Below are 20,534 nucleotides of genomic sequence, written 5' to 3' on the forward strand. Positions count from 1 at the left end.
AGTTAAATAAAATAAAATTAAAAAAAAAAAACTCAGTTGGACAGGATCAAAAGTCACTGTGAAACAATAGTTATTCACTTAGTCAAAGAAACAATAAAAGATGTGAAAGACAAATACAGACCAGATGACTTAAAAGGTTACAACACTGGAAGTAATTAGCCTCCAATTAAAATAAATAAATTAAAAATATATATAAAATATAAATAAAAATTTTTCAGGATTAAAAAAAAGGTCACAACACTGGAATTTCAAGTTACCAAAATCTGCTGCTAAGCTAAGTCACTTCAGTCGTGTCCGACTCTGTGCGACCCCATAGATGGCAGCCCACCAGGCTCTGCCATCCCTGGGATTCTCCAGGCAAGAACACTGGAGTGGGTTGCCATTTCCTTCTCCAATGCATGAAAGAGAAAAGTGAAAGTGAAAGTGAAGTCGCTCAGTCGTGTCTGATTCTTCGAGACCCCATGGACTGCAGCCTACCAGGCTCCTCCATCCATGGATTTTCCAGGCAAGAGTACTGGAGTGGGGTGCCATTGCCTTCTCCGTACCAAAATCTAGAGAGACTATTTTTAGATAAGTTTTCTTAAAACATAATTATTCCTATAGAGTTTACCTAAAATCTCTTATCTCATTTGCATTTAATTCACTTATAAAATTTCATCATACCAAGTTATTTTTCTTGCTGACAAATTTGCAACAGATAAAACCTTATTTAATTTTTATTAAACCTAGGTGCAATAAAGGTATTACACTTAATGTTAATGACTGTAAAAGCATGTCTTTTTTCATTAGATCAACAAGTTTGTACATTAATTCCAGATATTAATTTAATACTGAATATTTCCCAGTTTACATGAATCTGAAACAAATTCTGGCCAGTTACCTTCTGTACTTTGCAGAATTTATATAAGCACTTAATTTCTTTAAGCCAATTAAATAGAGCTCATTGACAAATTACCTTTGATAATACCATCCAAAAGTAAAGTCAAAGATAATGCACATGTAAACATAAAGACAGACACAACGTGAGATCTCATAGCTTCACTTTCTAAACTTACTCATGAATCAGAAATTATAAAACTCACTAGTTTATCAGTAACAGTTGGAATACATAACCTGTTAAAAGGCGTCTTCCTTGTTATATTTTTTTCCCTCAGTCTTAGGAATTAGAGATGGTCTAGATAGGATAAGTGTTCCTGAGAGCCCTGGTTTCAAGACCTCAGTCATGTCCGTCTCTGCAACCCCATGGACTGTAGCCCACCAGGTTCCTCTGTCCATGGAATTTTCCAGGCAAAAATACTGCAGTGGGTTGCCATTTCCATCTCCAGGTCTCAAGGCACAGGGAGAGAAAATCAAGTTCTCCTAGTAGGACTTGTTCCAAGGTCAGAATTCTGAAAAGACATTTTTATCAAGCTCACCTTTTATAGGCAAAAAGAACTAGTTTGGGAATTTTCAAGAGTTTTACCTAAACCAGTTTTCTCTGGAATCTAAACAATATCATGGCCACATAATGTTGTAATAAAATATCATCTCTTTCTTAGTCATAAGCTCACAGCTAAAATATTTCCAGTCAGACAGAATTCACTGAAGACAGCTTTGCCGTGGAACAGAACCAGAATTTCCCATTTCACAAGGCAAAATGGCCATCACAAATCACAACACACAACACAAAGTGTTAATATGAGACACAAATAGGCAAGACCATCCTCATCACACACTCCCTTAAATACAAAATTAGAATCTCTCAGAAAACCTCCTACAGAGATACAGAACTTCAGATCTGAGCACTGAGAGTAAATGGAAACAGCTCAGCTCTTCAAAGATTTCAAAGAGAGGGAAGAAAGGCAGGTTGAAAGAAGTGGGTAAGAAGAAGGGACAAAAGAGATGATCTTACAGAAGTCCTGCCACCTGCAGACCTCAGATATTACAGGACTTTCCCTTGGGTTTCCAGGAAGGAAGGTCAGGAACTCGACCCTAGCAGAAATCAGAAACCAGATATGAGATCAGAATTTGATTTCTCTGCCTACCAGAGGTGATCAGGCTCCGACCCTCAGATCAGGCTGAGACCCCTCAACCAGACTCCTGCATTCAGGATAAAGGCAGAAGAAAAAAAGGGTAGGATAGGAGGAGCTGAAAAGAGGAAAGGGGAAGAGGTCAACAGAGTCTCTTGTTCCTTACCTGGTCAGGGTCAGGGCACTCTGACCAACCATCTGCATCAGGAGGAGACCAGGGACAGAGGATCCCAGGTAGTGCCACTGGGTCTGGTCCATTGGCAGGCAAGCTTGTTCCCAAGTACCCCAAGTGATCGGGATGTCAGTCATGGCAAAGAAGAGATCCCACCAGAGTCTCCACTTGTTGTAGGAAGAGGGCCTCCTTTAGGGCCTGAGAGTGGGCTCTTATCTCATACTCAACAATGAATTGTCCGAGGAGACACACATGCTGACAAAGCATAAGATTTTATTGGAAGGGGCACCTGAGCAGAGGGCAGGGGGATGAGGGAACTCAGGACAACCGCTCTACCACGTGGCTCACAGTCTCAGGCTTTATGGTAATGAGAGCATTTACGACTTGCCTCTGGCCAGTCATTCTGATTCAGGGTCTTTCCTGGCCATGAGCATCAGTGAGATGGATTCCAGTGAGAAGGATGCTGAAAGGTTGGTAGGACATATGGACTGGCATCTCCTTTCTCCTTTTGACATTTCCCAGATTCTTCTGGTTGGTGTTGTTCCTTACCAGGACCTCCTGTTGTATGATAGCGCATGGTTATTACTGTGGTTAGTAATAGTAAAGTGGTTACTATCGAGCCTGGCCAGGAAGTGTGTGGGTGGGCAGCAGTTTTCATCAGTGGTTCTCCTAACATTTTGAGGGTTAAGTGAGTTAATAGGTGCTTAGGACAGGCCTGGGAAGGGCTTATGTGTCTATGTGGTTCCATTCCCACATCCACAGCTGAGCCAAGTCAGCCGCTGCTGAGTGACCTCAGTGATGAGGGCAGGGCCCAAGCCCTTTCTGACAGCAGAGGGTCATCTGTGCTCTCCACAGGGCTCCCCCTAGCTCCCTCTGGGGGCCTCTAATGTGGCCCCCAAGAGATGGAAAGAGAGAGACAGAAGGAGACAGGAAGAAAGAGATAAAGACATAAGAGAAGCCAGTCTGTGTGAGAGATACAGAGAGAGGCCCTGGGAGAACTGGAGTCACAGTGTTCAGACCATCAGCATTCCACAGGCATGGTTTAGGAAGCCAGACCACACTCTCCTTCTGCCTGAGGGAAGCTCCATTGCAGCCTGCAGCTTTCTGGGGTGAGCCAAGGGGCTACTAGGACCCCAGCCCTGCTAGTGCTCAGTTCCCATCATCCACCTCCAACCCTGGGTCTTGTTTCCAATGGAAATGACCCAAGCCCACTCCCCTTCTATCCACTCTGTTTCATCGCAGGGCTCAAATGTTACCCAAAAACTGGTTGCAACGCTTGGTGGATGTTGAGCCAAAAGACACAACCTAGCCAAAGATCAGAAGTAAGGACTTGTTACTTACAGCCAGTAAAAACACCAGGCTTCTTTCCCAAAGCAGTGTCTCCCTGAACAGCAAAATTGGGGAATTTTAAAGCTAAGGGTACATGTATATTCACGAAGGGCTTGAGCAGAGGAGAATTCAGCACAGACTTGGGGCCAAGGTCTTCAGAGTCCAAGCTTTAGTTGACTGAAGTCAGGAGGGCCAACATCATCATTCCATCCATGCTTGAGTGGGGCCTGAGTTCCTGCAGAACTCAAAGACTGTATCAGATTGTTAGGTATATCCCACAAGGAGGAAATTGGACTCTGTTTTGTCACTGAGCTATTGTTTCTTGACAACTTTTCCTTTGTTTCTGCATTCATTCACTTCCCTTGAAATCATTGATAACTGAGACATGTTCAATGGCAAGTACTGTGGCCAAATTTAGATCATAAAATGGCTTAAGCCAAAATGGCTTCTCTTATGTCAAGAAAGCCTTCTTTGTCCTCTTTCTCCAGAGGAAGAGACAGACAAGCCCCAGACTCACTCTTTGCAAAACCCACCTCCTTTCTTTGTCCTTCCACTTGGAAGGTGCTCTTGGAAAAACTTGGAAGGTGCTCTTTCTTAACTCTCCATATCAGCTTCTCCAACTCACCAGCCCAGATGAAAAGTCACCTCTTCTGTGAAGCCTTCTCAACTATTACTCTCCCCAAACACGCAGGACACCCTCTCCAGGCTGTTGGCAACTGTCATACTCAAGACAGGCGTGGACCAAGCTACATGCTCTATCACCTGACACCTTTTGCCTGAGTCCCACACTCTGGCCTTTGTATTGCTTGTCTGGCCCTGCTAACACCCCTGTGCCAACCTCCATCACAGCACTTCCAGGAGAGCGGAGGTTTGTTGCAGTTTCAGCCCGGTAGCTCTGCTTGGATTTCCCTTTCTTAGAGCACTTGCTTACCAAGGCCAAGCTGACCACCATCTAATCCCATGCTACCTCATTAATGAGAAATCACAGTCTTTAGCTCTCTCCCTGCTTTGACCCTCATGTGACCTGTCCTTTCTGTCTCTGTAAGACCCCCCCACACACACACCCCCTTGACTGTGAGTCCCACAAAGGCAAGGCATACCTGACCTTCCTGCACTGTCCCTCTTAGATCTAGGAGTCTGGTTTAACCAAGTTTTGTTTGCATTGAATCTTAAGCTATTCCTGCCCCACAAAAGAGGGATTGTACCCACGAGGTTCCAATACAGATTTTCTTTTTTTCCTTTCTTGGTGGTTCCGGGACTAGAGTGAAGGGACTTTTTGTTCCAGCTATCATCCTTGTCCCTGACGGTGCTTCCCAGGAATCCTGAGTTGGTGGGGGCTTGTGGGCCAGCTCTGGGGAAAGAATGAGCTTTCCTCCACATCCTGTCCTCTACCCAATCTTTATTTATTCATTTTCAAGCCATTTCATGGGATTGTTTGTTGATCCAAATATGAATTCAGTGTAACCGTTGTTTAATTCTGAAAACAGAAAGACAACGGTAAAGGTCACCGATGATGACACAAACCAAGAGATAAGCACTGTTACTGTTTGGGTGTATTTCCTTCCAGTATTTTTTCTAGATGGAAAAAAAAAATTTATACAAAACAGAAGAAACTATTTCCTTTTTCACCTGCTAAGAGTCTTTAATTAGTTTCTCCATATTGCTTTGTGACTGCTGCCTGGGGGCCCAAAATTTATTTGACAAATCCCCTGTTGATAGACATTTTTTTTTTTTAAGTATCAATCTTTTGATTTGTAGCTTGTGCTTTTGCATCTTTTTTTTAAATTTATTATTGTTATTTTACTTTACAATATTGTATTGGTTTTGCCTGCATGCATGCATGTTGATGTATGGCAAAATCGATAGACATTTAAACTGGTGCCATGATACATAATGTTGCAGTGTGCATCCAGTTTATTTGTCAACATCATCAACCTCCTGGTCTCCATGCTTGTAGGCAGCATATAGTTAACTTCTTCCACCTGGTAGGGGTTTCAGTATCTGTGACATAGATCAAATGACATGGCTCAGGATATTATCTATAGCTCTAGAGGAGGAACTAAAGGAACTTGACCATATAATGGCTAAACTAATCTTATTCGGTCTTGCTTCACCATTTTCCTTTATTTCTTCATTTTCTTGCTATTCTGATTAATTTTATTCTTAGGAACACAAAGAAGGAGACTAAAGTTTTTCTACAGAGAGGAGGCAGGGGTGGGAGAGGGAAGGTTTGTCCCAGGAAGCCCCATAGGATGCTGCTCAGTTACACTAATGGTTCATTTTGCCCACATCCCTGGGCAATTCCCTCGGACAGAACTTATGCACACCCTGGGTCATGGATATGAGCCTTCCTAAGAACAAATTTGCTCTCTAGAAAAGGTCATTCCACACTGCATATTTACCAAGCTCCCACTGCTATAAGCAAAGGTTATCAGAGCCAGCCTGATCCACAGCATCAAAAAGTCAAACATCCTTATCTAACAGTTGGGGAGCCTAAGGCCCAGAGATAAGAACTGATTTATCTAAAGGCCTTAGCAAACTCTATGTTGTCTAGAGACTTTCTCTCTACTCAGTTATCTCTCTGACATTTTGCAAGGGAATGCAAAATCTTCAACAAGGATGCAGGTGGGATGGAGAAAGGACATAGCATCTATATTGCTCATGGCAGACATTGCTAATCAATCATCATAATCTCTTCTAACACTTGAGGACATCTCCAGCAGTCATTACCATGCAACAGGACTTGGCACAAGAGGTAAAATGTTTCTGGTGGCATTTTTGGTGCCAACAAAGAGCCTTTTCAAATTGTAGACTTGAGCCCATTCAAGTGAATTTCTCATGTGGCTTCCTTCTTGCCCTCTGAGACAGAAAAAGTCCACAAGTTCTCTTGATTTCCATCTGTCTAACCCTGCCATGTTCTCAGAGACCCTTTCTGGTTTTCCATAGATTTCTGAGAAAAAGGTGCCCCTCATCCCACTTGGGGTGATGGGGTGGGCTGGGACAGAGGGGCAGAATGGGCTGCCTGAGTCAGACAGAACTGAGTCCAGATCCTGGCTCCACAGTTATAGCTGTGAGGCCGTGGGCAAGTCCTTCTCCAAGAACCTTCCTCATCTGGGAAATAGGGGTGTTAATACTGCTATTCTCTCCCTTCTGGCCCCTACTTTTGGTGATGTGTAGAATAGAGATGGTCTTTTCCACTCTGCCACTTTGCTGTGTTGGAGTGAACAGCTCTGGTTCAACAGCAAACTCTCTCCCCATGCTTAACCCAGGTTTCTGTGTATCGGCTTGGCAGGGGAAAAGAGCTCTCTCTCTCTCTCTCTCTCTCTCTCTCTCTCTCTCACACACACACACACACACACACAGGAACACACGCTCACCTTTTCTTCCTCTCTGGCTCCATCTGGATGGATCACAGGCAGGGAGAAGAGAGCAGGAAGCAGGAGAGAGTTACCTGGATTGGTACTGTTGCAAGATGGCTTCCTGAAGAGGCAGAAACTGTTCTGAGTTGAGTCTCATAGGCACCTTCATGGGGGTGTTTCACACCTTCATGCCAGGCCTCTCAAGCCGCAGTGCCAGAGGAGGGCAGAGCTTCTCCAATCACTGACCCCCCTACATGCCACCCCAGTTTCTGGTTCTCTGGCACCCCTTCCTCACTGCCCAGGGGATGAGAATGGGAAGGGCTGAAATCAGCCCCAGACCAGATCGCGCTCCTGCAGGGTCCACACCAGGCCTTTGGAAAAGCACACACAGAGAGACACACACACTTTGACCACAGCTTTAGCGAGCAGAGAGCAGTCATTTTTCCCTCTCAAATGCCACTCTGCCCACCTGAGCTGATGACGTCAGCTCCTCAGCCTGTTTCTCTCAGGAACAAGACAGGATGCTGGCCATCACGCATCCCAGTCCAGGGCTGCACCCCTCTAGGCCTGGACGAGGGCACACACCCCTGCTCGCCTCACTGAGCCAGTGGGGGAGGGGACCACAGCTGTCTGCTGAGAAGCATTTTCACAGATCTGCCTCCTTCGCCCTCTTGACTCCTTTCTCACCTTAGTCTGGGCCAGGAGCCCCCATAGGAGGGACCCAAGAGCAGTGCCACTCCTCCTGGCCGCCTGCTCACACTGCGGTCTGGCTCCTCCTCTTGCTTTATAGCTTCTGTGGAAGTGTGGCGCCTCTGGCGATGCTTGAGCTTGGGAACTTGAGGAAGCGCTGGGGAGGACACTCATCCATGGGCAGCAGTCAGGCAGCTTGAAGCAGATACTGCCTCTGAACTGGGCCTTGAAGGTCAATGATGTTAATATTTCAATAATAATAATCGCCTTTCCCTGGTGGCTCAGATGGCAAAGAATCTGCCTGCAATGCAAGAGACCTGGTTCAATCCCTGAGTCAGGAAGATCCCCTGAAGAAGGGAATGGCTACCTACTCTGGTATTCTTGCCTGGAGAATCCCATGGACAGAAAAGCCTGGCAGGATACAGGCCATAGGGTCACAAAGAGTTGAATAAGACTGAACGATTAACACTTCCACTTTCACTGATGGTCTAAGCATTTCACATTTTGTTATGTGACCCTCAAAACAGCCCCATCTTACAACTGAGGAAGTGGCAGCTCCCAGAGAGGAGCGTTTTTCCCCCAGCCACACAGCTGATGAGCCTGGAACAGGGCTGGGTCCACGGCTGGTGGACTCCAGACGCCTGCAGCAGACAGGGCAGGATGGACAAGGGGCTGGACGAGGCATCTGGGAAGGGACACAGCACAAAGGCCCGAGAGCTGAAAAGAGGACAGGCTGGGACAAAGAGGCCCTGAGCAGCTGGGGTTGGGGGGAGGGAGCTGAGTGGCACTGAGGGCAGGGCTGCGGTGCCCTGTGGCTTCCGAGGCGTGCCAGAACTTAGAGGCGCCGTCACACCTGCTGCCCCCAGTGAATGTGTTTGGACCGAGAGGCAGGAAGCAGGAGCTGGTTGAGGCCTAGGCCCTGTCACTGGGCTCAGGCCTCCCACAGAGGCTCATTGTCCATGGGCGGCAGCAGGGCCAGCAGGAGAGCCCCAGAGGAGGCCTCTGCCCTCTGGAGATGTGCCCGGGGGAATGGCAGGCTCCCTCCATGAAGTCTCTCCGGTCCCAGAAGCTTCTCATCATCAGGTGTTTGGAGCCGTGAGCCCATTTCAGACATGGCAGGAGGGCAAACACCCTTGCCTTCTTCTTCTCGACATCTCCAGGGAGGGCAGCCCCACCAGGCCCTGTTTGAGTCCTACCTCCCGACACTGACCTGGACTCACCAGGGATGGATGGCATAGTGGTGAAGAGCGTGTGGTCTGGACAAAACAATACACTCAAGTCCCAGCTCCAGAAGCGCTGAGCGTGGACCTGGAGCAAGTCCACTCTCTTCTCGGGGCCTCAGACTCCCTGGGTACACTCGGCCAATCCCAGGTAGTGAGCGAGAGGGGTCCTGCGGAGCAGTTCATTTGTCCCCTTGGTTCAAGGCAAAGCCTCATTCATTCAATCCATGAATATTCACTGAGATTGCTGAGGCCACAGGCAAGGCAAAGACAGTGCTCATTGCTGCAGAATAACTCAGCCTGGGCTGAGTGCTGGGTGAGTGCGTGGCTCAGTTCACACTCTCAGCAGCCTGGGTTACCATTATCCCCATTTGACAGATGAGGACACTGAGACCCAGAGAGGTGAAGTACCTTGCCCACAGTCACTCAACAAAGTGGCAAAAATGAGATTCAAACCTGCTCTCGTGGGTGAATTGATTCATGGATATGTGTACTCCTAAATCCTAAGATGTGTTTAGGAATAAGGGATGGGCAAGGCCCTTCCTTCCATCCTCCCAGTTAATATGATTGTAACCTCTCTGCAAAGGCTTATTCTATTTTAAGCAATAATATTAATACAAAAGCAAAAAGTGCACATTTATTGAGCATTTACTCTGTGCCGGGATGTATGACCCATGTGCTGACATTATACCCATTTAACAGATGAGAAACAGAGACTCAGAGAGGTTAGGAATGTGCTCTGAGTCACACAGCATGGAAATAGTGGAGCCAGAACCTGAACTCAGGACATCCCTAGATAGGTTTTGAAATCAGAGTTCTGGTTTAAATGTGGCTCTGTCATTTATTGGCTGGTGAAGCTGGTGCCTTTGTGGCAAAGTCAGGATAGCCAAGCTGACCCTGGTGGGAATGAGACTCCATTGATAGGACTGCTTGCGGATGCATAATACCTCATTCCTGCCCCTGTTCTCATCACCAGTCCTGTTCTCATCACTGGTCTTGTTCTCATCACTGCCCCTGTTCTCATCCCTCCCCCTGGTCTCATCTCTGCCCCTGTTCTCATCTCTGCCCCTGGTCTCATCACTGCCCCTGGTCTCATCCCTCCCCCTGGTCTCATCTCTGCCCCTGTTCTCATCTCTGCCCCTGGTCTCATCCCTGCCCCTGGTCTCATCCCTGCCCCTGGTCTCATCTCTGCCCCTGGTCTCATCTCTGCCCCTGTTCTCGTCCCTGTGCCTGGTCTCATCTCTGCCCCGGTCTAATCTCTGCCCCTGGTCTCATCTCTGCCGCTGGTCTCATCCCTGTGCCTGTTCCCATCCCTGCGCCTGTTCTCATCACTGCCCTTGTTCTCATCACTGCCCCTGGTCTCATCTCTGCCCCTGGTCTCATCTTTGCCCCTGGTCTCATCTCTGCGCCTGTTCTCATCTCTGCCCCTCGTCTCATCTCTGCCCCTCGTCTCATCTCTGCCCCTGGTCTCATCCCTGCGCCTGTTCTCATCTCTGCCCCTGGTCTCATCTCTGCCCCTGGTCTCATCTCTGCGCCTGTTCTCATCTCTGCCCCTGGTCTCATCCCTGCGCCTGTTCTCATCTCTGCTCCTGTTCTCATCACTGCCCCTCGTCTCATCTCTGCCCCTGTTCTCATCTCTGCCCCTGGACTCATCAATGCCCCTGGTCTCATCACTGCCCCTCGTCTCATCTCTGCCCCTGTTCTCATCTCTGCCCCTGGTCTCATCCCTGCCCCTGGTCTCATCCCTGCCCCTGGTCTCATCTCTGCCCCTGTTCTCGTCCCTGTGCCTGGTCTCATCTCTGCCCCGGTCTAATCTCTGCCCCTGGTCTCATCTCTGCCGCTGGTCTCATCCCTGTGCCTGTTCCCATCCCTGCGCCTGTTCTCATCACTGCCCTTGTTCTCATCACTGCCCCTGGTCTCATCACTGCCCCTGGTCTCATCTCTGCCCCTGGTCTCATCTTTGCCCCTGGTCTCATCTCTGCCCCTCGTCTCATCTCTGCCCCTCGTCTCATCTCTGCCCCTGTTCCCATCCCTGTGCCTGTTCTCATCACTGCCCCTGGTCTCATCACTGCCCCTGTTCTCATCTCTGCCCCTGGTCTCATCACTGCCCCTGGTCTCATCTCTGCCCCTGGTCTCATCTCTACCCCTGTTCTCATCCCTGCCCCTGGTCTCATCCCTGCCCCTGGTCTCATCCCTGCGCCTGGTCTCATCTCTGCCCCTCGTCTCATCTCTGCCCCTCGTCTCATCTCTGCCCCTCGTCTCATCTCTGCCCCTGTTCTCATCCCTGCCCCTGGTCTCATCCCTGCGCCTGGTCTCATCTCTGCCCCTCGTCTCATCTCTGCCCCTCGTCTCATCTCTGCCCCTGTTCTCATCTCTGCCCCTGGTCTCATCCCTGCGCCTGTTCTCATCTCTGCTCCTGTTCTCATCTCTGCCCCTGTTCTCATCTCTGCCCCTGGACTCATCAATGCCCCTGGTCTCATCAATGCCCCTCATCTCATCTCTGCCCCTCGTCTCATCTCTGCCCCTCGTCTCATCTCTGCCCCTGTTCCCATCCCTGTGCCTGTTCCCATTCCTGTGCCTGTTCTCATCACTGCCCCTCGTCTCATCTCTGCCCCTGTTCTCATCTCTGCCCCTGGTCTCATCAATGCCCCTCGTCTCATCTCTGCCCCTGGTCTCATCTCTGCCCCTGGTCTCATCTCTGCCCCTGGTCTCATCTCTGCCCCTCATCTCCTCTCTGCCCCTGGTCTCATCACTGCCCCTGGTCTCATCACTGCCCCTCTTCACGGAAGTGGCTGCCCAGGAGGCAGGGAGCCCTTTGCACAGGCCACATGCTGTCTAGTCCAGTTTCCTGCCATGTGCCCCAGTGCCCCACCCTTATCCTTCACGTCAGCAGGATCCTTGTTTCTCCAAACATCAGGAAACTGGAGTACCAAGTCTGCCTCCCAGCAGCTCTGTGGTTTACCAGATGCCACAAATATTTATTTTGGAGACCTCAGTCCAAATGCAGAGGGTGTGCAGGATATAAGGCTGGGTTTCCAGACGCAGCGCCCAGGTAAGGAGAGCAGCAGGCCGAGGAATCCGCGTGTCCAGGTAAATGTGTAGGGAAGGGGTGAAGGGCCTACGTCACCAGGAAGGGTCTGAGCTAGAGACACTTGTTGGGGTCAGGTCAGGAGCAGGAGAGAGGCCTGACCCCCTGGTAAGGCCCCTCTCAGTCCATTAGGACCCTGTTAGGGTCAGGGCCGGGGGTGAAGGGGAGTCCAGCTTTCTCACCCAGAAGACAAAACAGCAATGAGGAGGGAACTGGACTGGCTCCATCTCTCCCTGACCTCATCCCAGTGACATTAACCTACTCCACGCACACCAGCTGCTCTATGGCCAGCCCTGGGCTGGGGTGATTCTGAAGACAAAACTATCAAACTGTCCTGGATCCCAAGATATTCCCAGAATGGACCAACATGCTATGCTCAAGGAGAGCCCAGGGACATGGTGGTAGAGGACAGTCAGGGAAGGCTTCCTGAAAGAGGTGATACATTGGTGGAGAAGCTGAGTAGAAACTGGCTGGACAAAGGAAGAAAGAAGGGTATCTCATGCAAAGGGGACAGCATAGTCAAAGAGGCAAAAGCCAGGAGGCAAGATGCAATGTGGCGGGTTGGGTGTATGGTGCTTAGAATTTGTAGAGAAGACAATTTTCCACAGGAGGGAAGGCAACCATCCACTTGCCCCCCTGAGAGCTTCTGATCAGAGGAGACAGAGCAGTGTGAGTTAATAATGAAGGGAAAACAGGGTCAAGACACTTGAAACAAAAAGACAATGGAGTGGGGATGGGGGCTTCCTGGGCAAAGGAGCAAGTGCAGGGAGGGCGTCCCCTCTGTCTCCTGGCTTTGACTGCAAGGTGGCTCCGTCTGACCCCAGAATTAGCGACCATAACTGTCATTATCAGAATAACAGCTAACCCTCATCGGGCACTTGTGGCATACAAAGGGATGGTCCCATTGAATCCTCCCAACAACCCTGCGAGGTAAGTATCGTTATCATTATCCCTTATTCTATAGATGAGGAAACAGAGAGGACAAATCACTTGCTTGAGAACACCCAGCAAGTTGTAGAGGCAGCCCTCCACTCGGGTCTGTCTGACTCCCAAGCCCACGACACTTCTCTTCCTCCTTCAGGCATCCAAGACTCAGGAACGAGGGTCCTGTGAATCGACAGCAGCTCCCATGGCCCAGACCTCCTCAGTTTAAGAAACTCACACTCCCCAATTCTTCCAGGGCTCCCAGGGCCATTCATTCATTCAGCAACCTCTTATTAAAGCACTGTGTGCTATGCTGAGTGCTGAGGACTCAGAAGGGAGCAGGTAGACCCAATCTGTCCTCCTGGAACTCACAGTCTGGTCAGGGGAATCCTGCGAATTAAGCAAAACAGCTTTCCTACCACTTTGCCTCCTACCTGAATGCTCATCTCCTTCCAGCCTGCACTTCCTGTCCTGGACACACACTAGCCCCCAGGGCGACCTTTCTGCAAGTATGGTCCAGGCTCTCAGGTTCCAGGAGAAGGAAATCTCTGCAGAGAAAGGGACACGTGAGTGGAGTTTTCAAGAATGAACAGGAGTTCAGCAGGCAGATAAGGAAAGGGGTCAGCACTGCAGGAAGCAGGAAGAGCAGGGTGAAGACACAGATGGGAGAGAGCAGGGTTTGTTCTGGGAACTTCAGGCAGCTTGGAATGACTGGAACTTCATAGAGCAAGAGGGAAAACCCAGGAAGGGAAATTGGCTGAGGTTGAGGGCTTTAAGTGCCACAATGATGGGTGGGGAAAAAAAAAAACAGAAGCAGAAATGTTTTGTCCTGAGCACTGAGGGTGGATGTCCTGTAAGAAAATAACTAATATTTACCAAGTGCTCACCTTGCAAAAGCATGCTTACATGCTAAGTTGCTTCTGTCGTGTCCAGCTCTTTGTGACCCTATGGACTGTAGCCCTCCAGGCTCCTCTGTCCATGGGATTCTCCAGACAAGAATACTGCAATGGGTTGCCATGCCCTTCTCCAGGGTTTCTTCCCCACCCAGGGATCAAACCCAAATCTCTTACATCTCCTGCCCTGGCAGGCAGGTTCTTTACCACTAGCACCACCTGGGAATCCCACCATACAAAAGGCATGGTGCTAAATGCTTTCTAGATATTATCTCATTTAATCTCAACTCCATGAAGTAGCAGTCATGATGCCTATTTTCCAGATGAGAAAACTGAGGCACAGAGAGGTTAAGTTGATTGTCAAAGGACACAGAGACCCAGTCAGGCTCCAGCGCCTACTCTCCTAACCATCTCACTGAACAGACTCTCCGGGACTCTATGACCCCAAGTCACCAGGTGTGGCAGGCCTGGCCTGGGCCTTCTCTGCTCAGCTAACGGAGCCCTCTGTGCTCATCCCAGGTTCTGCCACGTGCCACCTGCTGACCCTGAAGAAGATGGCCTACCCGTGGACCTTCACCTTCCTCTGTGGTTTGCTGGCAGCCAACCTGGTAGGAGCCACCTTAAGCCCTCCTGTGGTTCTCAGTCTCAGCACAGAAGTCATCAAGCAAAGTAAGTCTTGGCCGCCCAGGGAGGGAGGGAGTTCCCCATCACTAGGGGTATACAAGGCACGGTTGGATCCCAAGTCTTGAGTGAGACTTGACGAGGGGAGTTACAAAGGTTGGGAGGGTCTATGATCTCAAGTATTTATGATTCCAAGATCCCTTTCTTAAATTCCATGATTCTAAAACCTACTACTCTGAGGTCCACAGCCCTCAGAGGAGTATGCGGCCACCACATACAATGATGCAAATGCCTCTCCGGCTGCTCTTGCCTAAACCCCGATGCCAGAGCCCCTCCTCTGGGTTAGACCTAGTACGCAACTAGTCTCCAAAGCAAGCCCCTTCAGCTGGGAGTCTGGCTGCCTGCACCCCAGGCACAGCTTTATCAAGCTCCAGCTCTGTGGCCCTGGCAGCTCCCTGAGCTTTGGCTTCCTCCTCTGCAAGAGAGCCTCCCCCCTCCCCAGGTTGTCAGGATCATCCAATAAGACAGAAAGTGACAACCACTTAATGACCTTTACAGCTGAACTTCTCAGCCTCAGCACTACTGACTTTGGGGATGGAATACTTCTTTGTTATAGGGGGAATGCTGTCCTGGGCCTTCTAGCTGTTCAGAAGCATCCTTGGCCCAGCTGTGACACCAAAAATGGTCCACCTGGAGCACAGAGACCAACCTTCTGCATACAGTGGGCCTGGGCTGTGGCCCTGTGCACGGGCCAGGTTCTACACAGCTGAAAGGCACTATAACCTGTGGCTATATATATCCACTAGAGAGGATGGCTCCCCTAGGATGGAAGGGGAGCTGAGAACTCCAGGCGCTCCTGGGGGAGGCACATATGCTCTGGGCCCACACTGAGTTGCAAGCACATGGAATTTCAGCCAGAAAGAGCTTGGAGAGGGGCAGTCATTTAGGTTTCCCAGCAGCAGAGTCTGAGTCGAGGAGCTGTGTGCAAGGGGGTGGTTTTGGAGGTGATCCCAGGCAACAGCTGCAGGAGAGCGGGAAGCAAGTCAGGTAAAGGCAAGCCAGTTATCACTGGGAACTGGGGCTCAGTCCCACTGGGCAAGTGCGTTAGTCAGGGCCAGTCAGAAGGCAGAAACCACACAGTAAGCCCAACAGATGGGTTTGTATCAGATATTATTGGCAAGAATTGAAACACTGGGAAACCAGCTAAGAAGGAATAAAGAGAGAATGCCAAAGAATCCCCTAGGGGTTGGGACGCAGCAGGGACCTCAAATCCAAGTACAGAAAAAACCTGGTGGGGAGAATCCTCCCCCAGAACTCATGGGGGGAGAAGGTTGAAGCTCCCAGAATGGTGGGGAAATTCCCTGAACTGTTCCAGGTCAGAGTCGGTCCTTGGTTGACAGGCTGAGGCCAGATGGCAGAGAACTGCCTGCCGGGGAGCCAATGGAATTCTCTGCAGGAGGGACTACCATTGATTCACTGGGAAGCTGTCTCTGGCAACTACCTAGAAAGGAGCTGGGGGTCACTGGCTGCCCAAGGAAATCCACTCAACTCCCAGCCCGAAGTTTTGGGAAGTAATACCACTGGAGCTGGGCAAGAGGAGCATGCCAGGGCCAAGCTTCTTATTCCTCCTCCATGTCCTTCCAGAACCTCGACAGACAGTACTGAACAGTGCGCTGGCTGGCAAAGGAGGCTTATTTATGGGGGTCAGCTCCATCGTCACAGTGCAGGCTAAAAGGCTGGCTTGGTCTCTGCGAGGCACTAACACACAGGGATTCTGGGACACGGTGGGGGACACACACCCGAGTCATCCTGCCCTGGGGTGGAGGGAGGGAGGCAGGATCTTTATACACCAGTTCCCACCAGTCATTCATTGGCTGAGGGCTGCTCTCCAATGCCACTCTCAGCATCAGCTCTCCAGCACTCTGACCTGCTCTGCACACAAGCTAAATGGGCTCCAGTCGTCAGGGGAGACGTCCAGCAGGGACCAGAACCCAGGGCTCCTGGCTCTTCCTCTGTACAGCACCTGGGGCTCTTCGGGCAACAGGCCCATGGAATGCAGATGCCAGGGTATCATTAGCAAGTTCGTTTCAGCAGCAAAACAGCCCCAAACAAGGCCTTAGGAGCTCCCTGCCTCTCGGAGTGTTTGCCAGTGGATAATGAGAGACACGTAGGTCCCTGTTCCAGGTGTCCTGGCCGACACTCCTGGCGGAGGCTGGCGATATTCAAGGTGGGAATGGTCCCGCCCATGCCCAGCCACAGTCTCCATGTGAACATGATCCATCCGGACCATCATCCTCAGAATGAAGCCATCCCTACCCTCAGCTTATGTCCCAGTCCAAGTAGCCCTGAGTGATGTCCCCTCCCAGCCTGGAGCCCCCACCAAGCCATCCTCCTTGCCCCTCCCGCTGGACCCTAATCCCTGGGATCTGTCTCCAGTGCTGGCTCAGAAACTGAAGAATCACGATGTTACCAACACCCTGCAGCAGCTGCCACTGCTCACTGCCATGGAGGAGGAGTCGTCCAGGGGCATTTTCGGCAACCTGGTGAAATCCATCCTGAAGCATATTCTCTGGTAAGTGGAGCAGAACCAAGCTGGGAGCTGGCTCTTTGCCCACTTCTCTGCCCTGGACATTGTTTGCATGGTCAACAAGCGTCGGTTGGTGTCAACTCTGTGCCTGGCTGTGAAGGATGGATCAAAAAAAGCCTCTCCTTCAGAGGCTCCCGGAGGAGTTACCAAGAACCATAAGAGGGACCCAGGAACCCTAAGAGGGAAGACCCCAGAGGAAAATCGCCTGGGGTGGGAGGATGAAGAGAAAAGGTGATGCTTCCCAGTGGTGGGGACAGGTGAGCCAATGACTCCATGGTCACCAGGAGACAAGAAGAAATGGCATTTTGGGGCAGAGAGACTGACCTGGGCAGAGGCAAAGGGTAAGGGTGGGTCAGAATGGCTGGTGCTCAGACCCCAAGGCCAAGAGGGAGAGGTCAAAGGGGCCCGGGCACAGAGGGTCTTACAGGTCAGCCCCAGAAGCTCAGGTTCATCTCCTGAGTTAGGAGGGGAGCCATGCAAATGTTCCAGACAGTGGGGAGGAGGAGGGGAGCAAAACCATGCCAAGGGGAGTCAGCAGACAGGGCTTGGGTCCAGCTGCCACCTGGACACTTTGGGGGACAGCTAAGATGGGGACCAGTCTGGGGATGATGCTCAGTTGAATACGAAGCATGAATCTCAACCCTCCCATGTCCCATCCAGGATGAAAGTCACCTCAGCCAGCATCGGTCAGCTGCAGGTGCAGCCCCTGGCCAACGGCCGGCAGCTGATGGTCAAGGCCCCCCTGGACGTGGTGGCTGGATTCAACGTGTGAGTGTCCCCTGAGTCGGGCACCGCGAGCCAGACAGTTTCTTCCACTCATTCTCGCTGCCCCCGTCCTCCATGCAGGAAAAGAGAGTTCCAAGCAGAGGGGAGAATAAGGGCCAAGGCCCACAGGCAAGAGTGCAGTTGCCTGGTTCACAGGGTGGCCTAAGGAAGGAGCGGAGGGGACAGCCTGGTGGGAAGTCAGGGCGTACAGGGCCTGTGGGCCAAGGTGAGGACTTGGTTTTACCAAGGAAGACAGGAGCCATGCAGGGCTCTGAGCAGAGGAGGGACGTGAGGTGATTTCACATTCTTCAAGAAGCCTCCTGGCTGCTGCGGGCGGTGGGGGGGGGGGGGCAAGGGTGGAGGCAGGGAGATTATCCAGAAGCTACTGTAACAATTCAGGAGGAGACAATAAGAGTGTGGACCAGGGTTTAGGAGCAGGAAGGTAGTGAGAAGAAGCTGGATTCAAAATATGTCTCAGAGGACACAAGAGGATTTGCTGATGGATTCAATTAGGGCTTGGGGTGGGAATAGGGTGGTGGGGAGGTTGAAGGGTCAAGACAGTATGGAGTGGCCAGAAAACAAGGCAGGGAAGATCAAGAGAGGAGAGGGATTGGGGAAGGATCCCTAGTTCAGTTTGTGTGTATTAGATGCTCAGTCGTGTCCAACTCTTTGCGACCCTATGGACTGTAGCCCGCCAGGCTCCTCTGTCTATATACACGTTAAATCTGAGACACCAGTAAGACGTTTGAGAAAGAATTTAGGTGTAAGTTTGGAAGCTGGCAAGTGTAGAGGATTTAAATCAGAAGAGGAATCCAAACACCGAGTCTGGGACACAGTGAGGTATACACATGAGGGGATGAGGAGAGCCCAGCATGGAGCCTGAGAAGGGAGGAGCAAGAGGCCGGAGGCGGAGGTGGACAGCAACTGCGGCTTGATCCGGCCTCAGGCGGGGCTGGAGCTCACAGCCTGGGGCTCCTCCACTCCCAGGCCCCTTTTCAAGACCGTTGTGGAGCTGCATGTGGAGGTGGAGGCCCAAGCCATCATCCACGTGGAGACTAGGGAGAAGGACCACGCCCGCCTGGTCCTCAGCGAGTGCTCCAACACCGGCGGGAGCCTGCGCGTCAGCCTGCTGCACAAGTGAGTGCCGCCACCTCTCCCGGCCCCTTGCACACCTGGGAGGGAAGCCAGGTGGTGCTCTGGCCCCATTTTACAGATGGAGAACACGGAGGCCCGCAGAAAGAAAGGGACTTTTCCCTCCTGGTTCCTGGTCTGGGGCTCCTTTCAGGAAATCGGTGACACCAAAGAGAGCTGAAGGGTGAAGCAATAATGATGGGATCTCAGGCATCGTGCCAGAAATTGGAACAAACATTTGAAAGTGGAGAGGAGGCTCTTTTCTGGGCCCCAAACCACCACTGGCAGGCTTGGGTGCAGCCATGGGTCTAAACTACGGAGTCAGGCGAGCATAATGCAACTCTCGCATTTACTGTCCAGGCAACATTCTGGACAAGTCACCTCCCCGTGCCTCACCTCCATGGTGAGAGGATGAGATCGGGCAGTGATCTCAAGTACCCAGCTGAGTGCAGGGCACACAACAGCTGCTCAAAGACGGGATGCTTCCCTCCATCCCTCCTTAGCAGGAGAATGGGGGAAATGCCCACTGCCTTCATTCCAGTGTCCAGATAATATTGCTAAAGACAAACCCCAGCCGTGTCCTTGAGAACCACCATCTTCCCCAGGGTCAGGGGCTACACCCAGCCCTGTCTCCAACAGGCCCTGTGCCTTGGGCAAGTTCCTTCCTTCCCTGGACTTGGTCTCGCCTTCTATAACACAGGGGAGAGGTGACCATCCCTGACCCACTTCATCTCTCCCCTCTTTTCCTCCCTCAAAGGCTCTCCTTCCTGCTCAAATGCTTAGCCGACAAGGTCATAAGCCTTCTGACGCCAGCGCTCCCTAAACTGGTGGAAAGCGAGGTAAGTAGAGTCAGCGTCTCTCTGGTCTGTGAAGCCTGCCCCCCTGTGGGTTAGAGGTGGAACTGCAGGCTGGTGCTAAGGGACCTGTGTCTCCTTTGAGTGGGAAGTTTCTGGGCTTGGGTCATTCTTTCAGCAGTGGATCCTTGTGGTCAAGGTAATGAAACTGCCAAAAGACAGCCAAGGGACCTTGACAGTGATGTGCTGATAAATTGTTAACAATCGACTCAGGAGGGGTTGGAGGAAGGAAGCCCTGATTTGTAGCATTCACTGACTTCCCTGCTGTAAACACCTCTTCTGTTGCCAATGTCAAGCTACTAGTGTGAATTCACTAAACAGAAATTGGGACAAACATTTGAGCAGGGTCAGGAAGAGATGCTTGGTTGCACATTAGTGGGTGGTGTTTCCACCATGCAGATACAATAGACATATATAATCTCAAGAGCAATGGATAACGGCACAATAGAACAGAATAATTAGGAAGCAATGAGTTTTGAGCTGACTTTGCTCTTAGCATAATTTATTTAATTGTAAGTGTATACAACTTGATTTTTAATAATGTCAGGTTTATCACCAAGCTTAGAAATTCCTGAAAATTTAACAGTTGGTTCTCAAAAATTGATCCAAGCTAGCTCTATCTAGGACACCAGGATCCCACACTACCCTGGTTGTGTCATCAGGGGCTTGTTACCCAGCAGGTCTTGTTGGATTTATTTTTCTGAGTCAGTGAACACGAGTCCATCTCCCTTTATATGTCCCTTATATGTCACAGATAAGCTAAAACTCAATAAGTTGGATTTATCTGCCATTATGACCATTGATTTTCACTGTGAATTCCAAGATGTGCTCACACCAATGCTTCTCCTGGGATTAAAAATACCGTATCAGATAATTAATATATTTTTTATAG

At 50.5% G+C, this 20,534-nt stretch overlaps 2 protein-coding genes and 1 long non-coding RNA gene across 7 annotated transcripts in view; 1 reads left to right on the forward strand and 2 right to left on the reverse strand.

Moving 5' to 3' along the window:
• LOC133259614 (uncharacterized) lies at nucleotides 1-13,525 on the reverse strand. Its single transcript, XR_009740465.1, has 4 exons — nucleotides 13,226-13,525; nucleotides 12,858-12,974; nucleotides 2,176-7,856; nucleotides 1-1,388 (listed from the first exon to the last, which is right to left on the reverse strand). It is a non-coding gene; the product is annotated as an uncharacterized LOC133259614 (long non-coding RNA).
• LOC133259609 (serine/arginine repetitive matrix protein 5-like) lies at nucleotides 2,435-11,704 on the reverse strand. 3 transcript variants are annotated; one of them, XM_061437295.1, is made up of 2 exons: nucleotides 7,339-11,704; nucleotides 2,435-7,240 (listed from the first exon to the last, which is right to left on the reverse strand). In XM_061437295.1, the coding sequence occupies exon 1, from the start codon at nucleotides 11,504-11,506 to the stop codon at nucleotides 10,589-10,591; it is 918 nt and encodes a 305-aa protein (XP_061293279.1). In that variant the 5' UTR covers nucleotides 11,507-11,704; the 3' UTR covers nucleotides 2,435-7,240; nucleotides 7,339-10,588. The 3 variants fall into 3 exon arrangements, with proteins under 3 accessions (XP_061293279.1, XP_061293280.1, XP_061293281.1); XM_061437296.1 differs by having other exon boundaries at nucleotides 2,435-4,987; nucleotides 6,888-11,704; XM_061437297.1 differs by having other exon boundaries at nucleotides 2,435-2,739; nucleotides 3,523-11,704.
• The window catches only part of BPIFB1 (BPI fold containing family B member 1), a 23,628-nt gene continuing 14,848 nt past the window's right edge, over nucleotides 11,755-20,534 (forward strand). Inside the window, exons 1-6 of one of the 3 annotated variants that reach the window (XM_061437292.1) lie at nucleotides 11,755-11,831; nucleotides 14,204-14,353; nucleotides 16,742-16,877; nucleotides 17,553-17,660; nucleotides 18,645-18,794; nucleotides 19,546-19,627. In XM_061437292.1, coding sequence (XP_061293276.1) covers nucleotides 14,239-14,353; nucleotides 16,742-16,877; nucleotides 17,553-17,660; nucleotides 18,645-18,794; nucleotides 19,546-19,627 — 591 coding nt within the window. In that variant the 5' untranslated portion in view covers nucleotides 11,755-11,831; nucleotides 14,204-14,238. Of the gene's footprint in view, nucleotides 11,870-14,203; nucleotides 14,354-16,741; nucleotides 16,878-16,940; nucleotides 17,150-17,552; nucleotides 17,661-18,644; nucleotides 18,795-19,545; nucleotides 19,628-20,534 lie in introns of those variants that run through there. The other 2 variants (XM_061437293.1, XM_061437294.1) reach the window with 2 other exon arrangements.

This window comes from Bos javanicus, chromosome 13 (assembly GCF_032452875.1).
Source record: "Bos javanicus breed banteng chromosome 13, ARS-OSU_banteng_1.0, whole genome shotgun sequence".
NCBI lineage: Eukaryota > Metazoa > Chordata > Mammalia > Artiodactyla > Bovidae > Bos > Bos javanicus.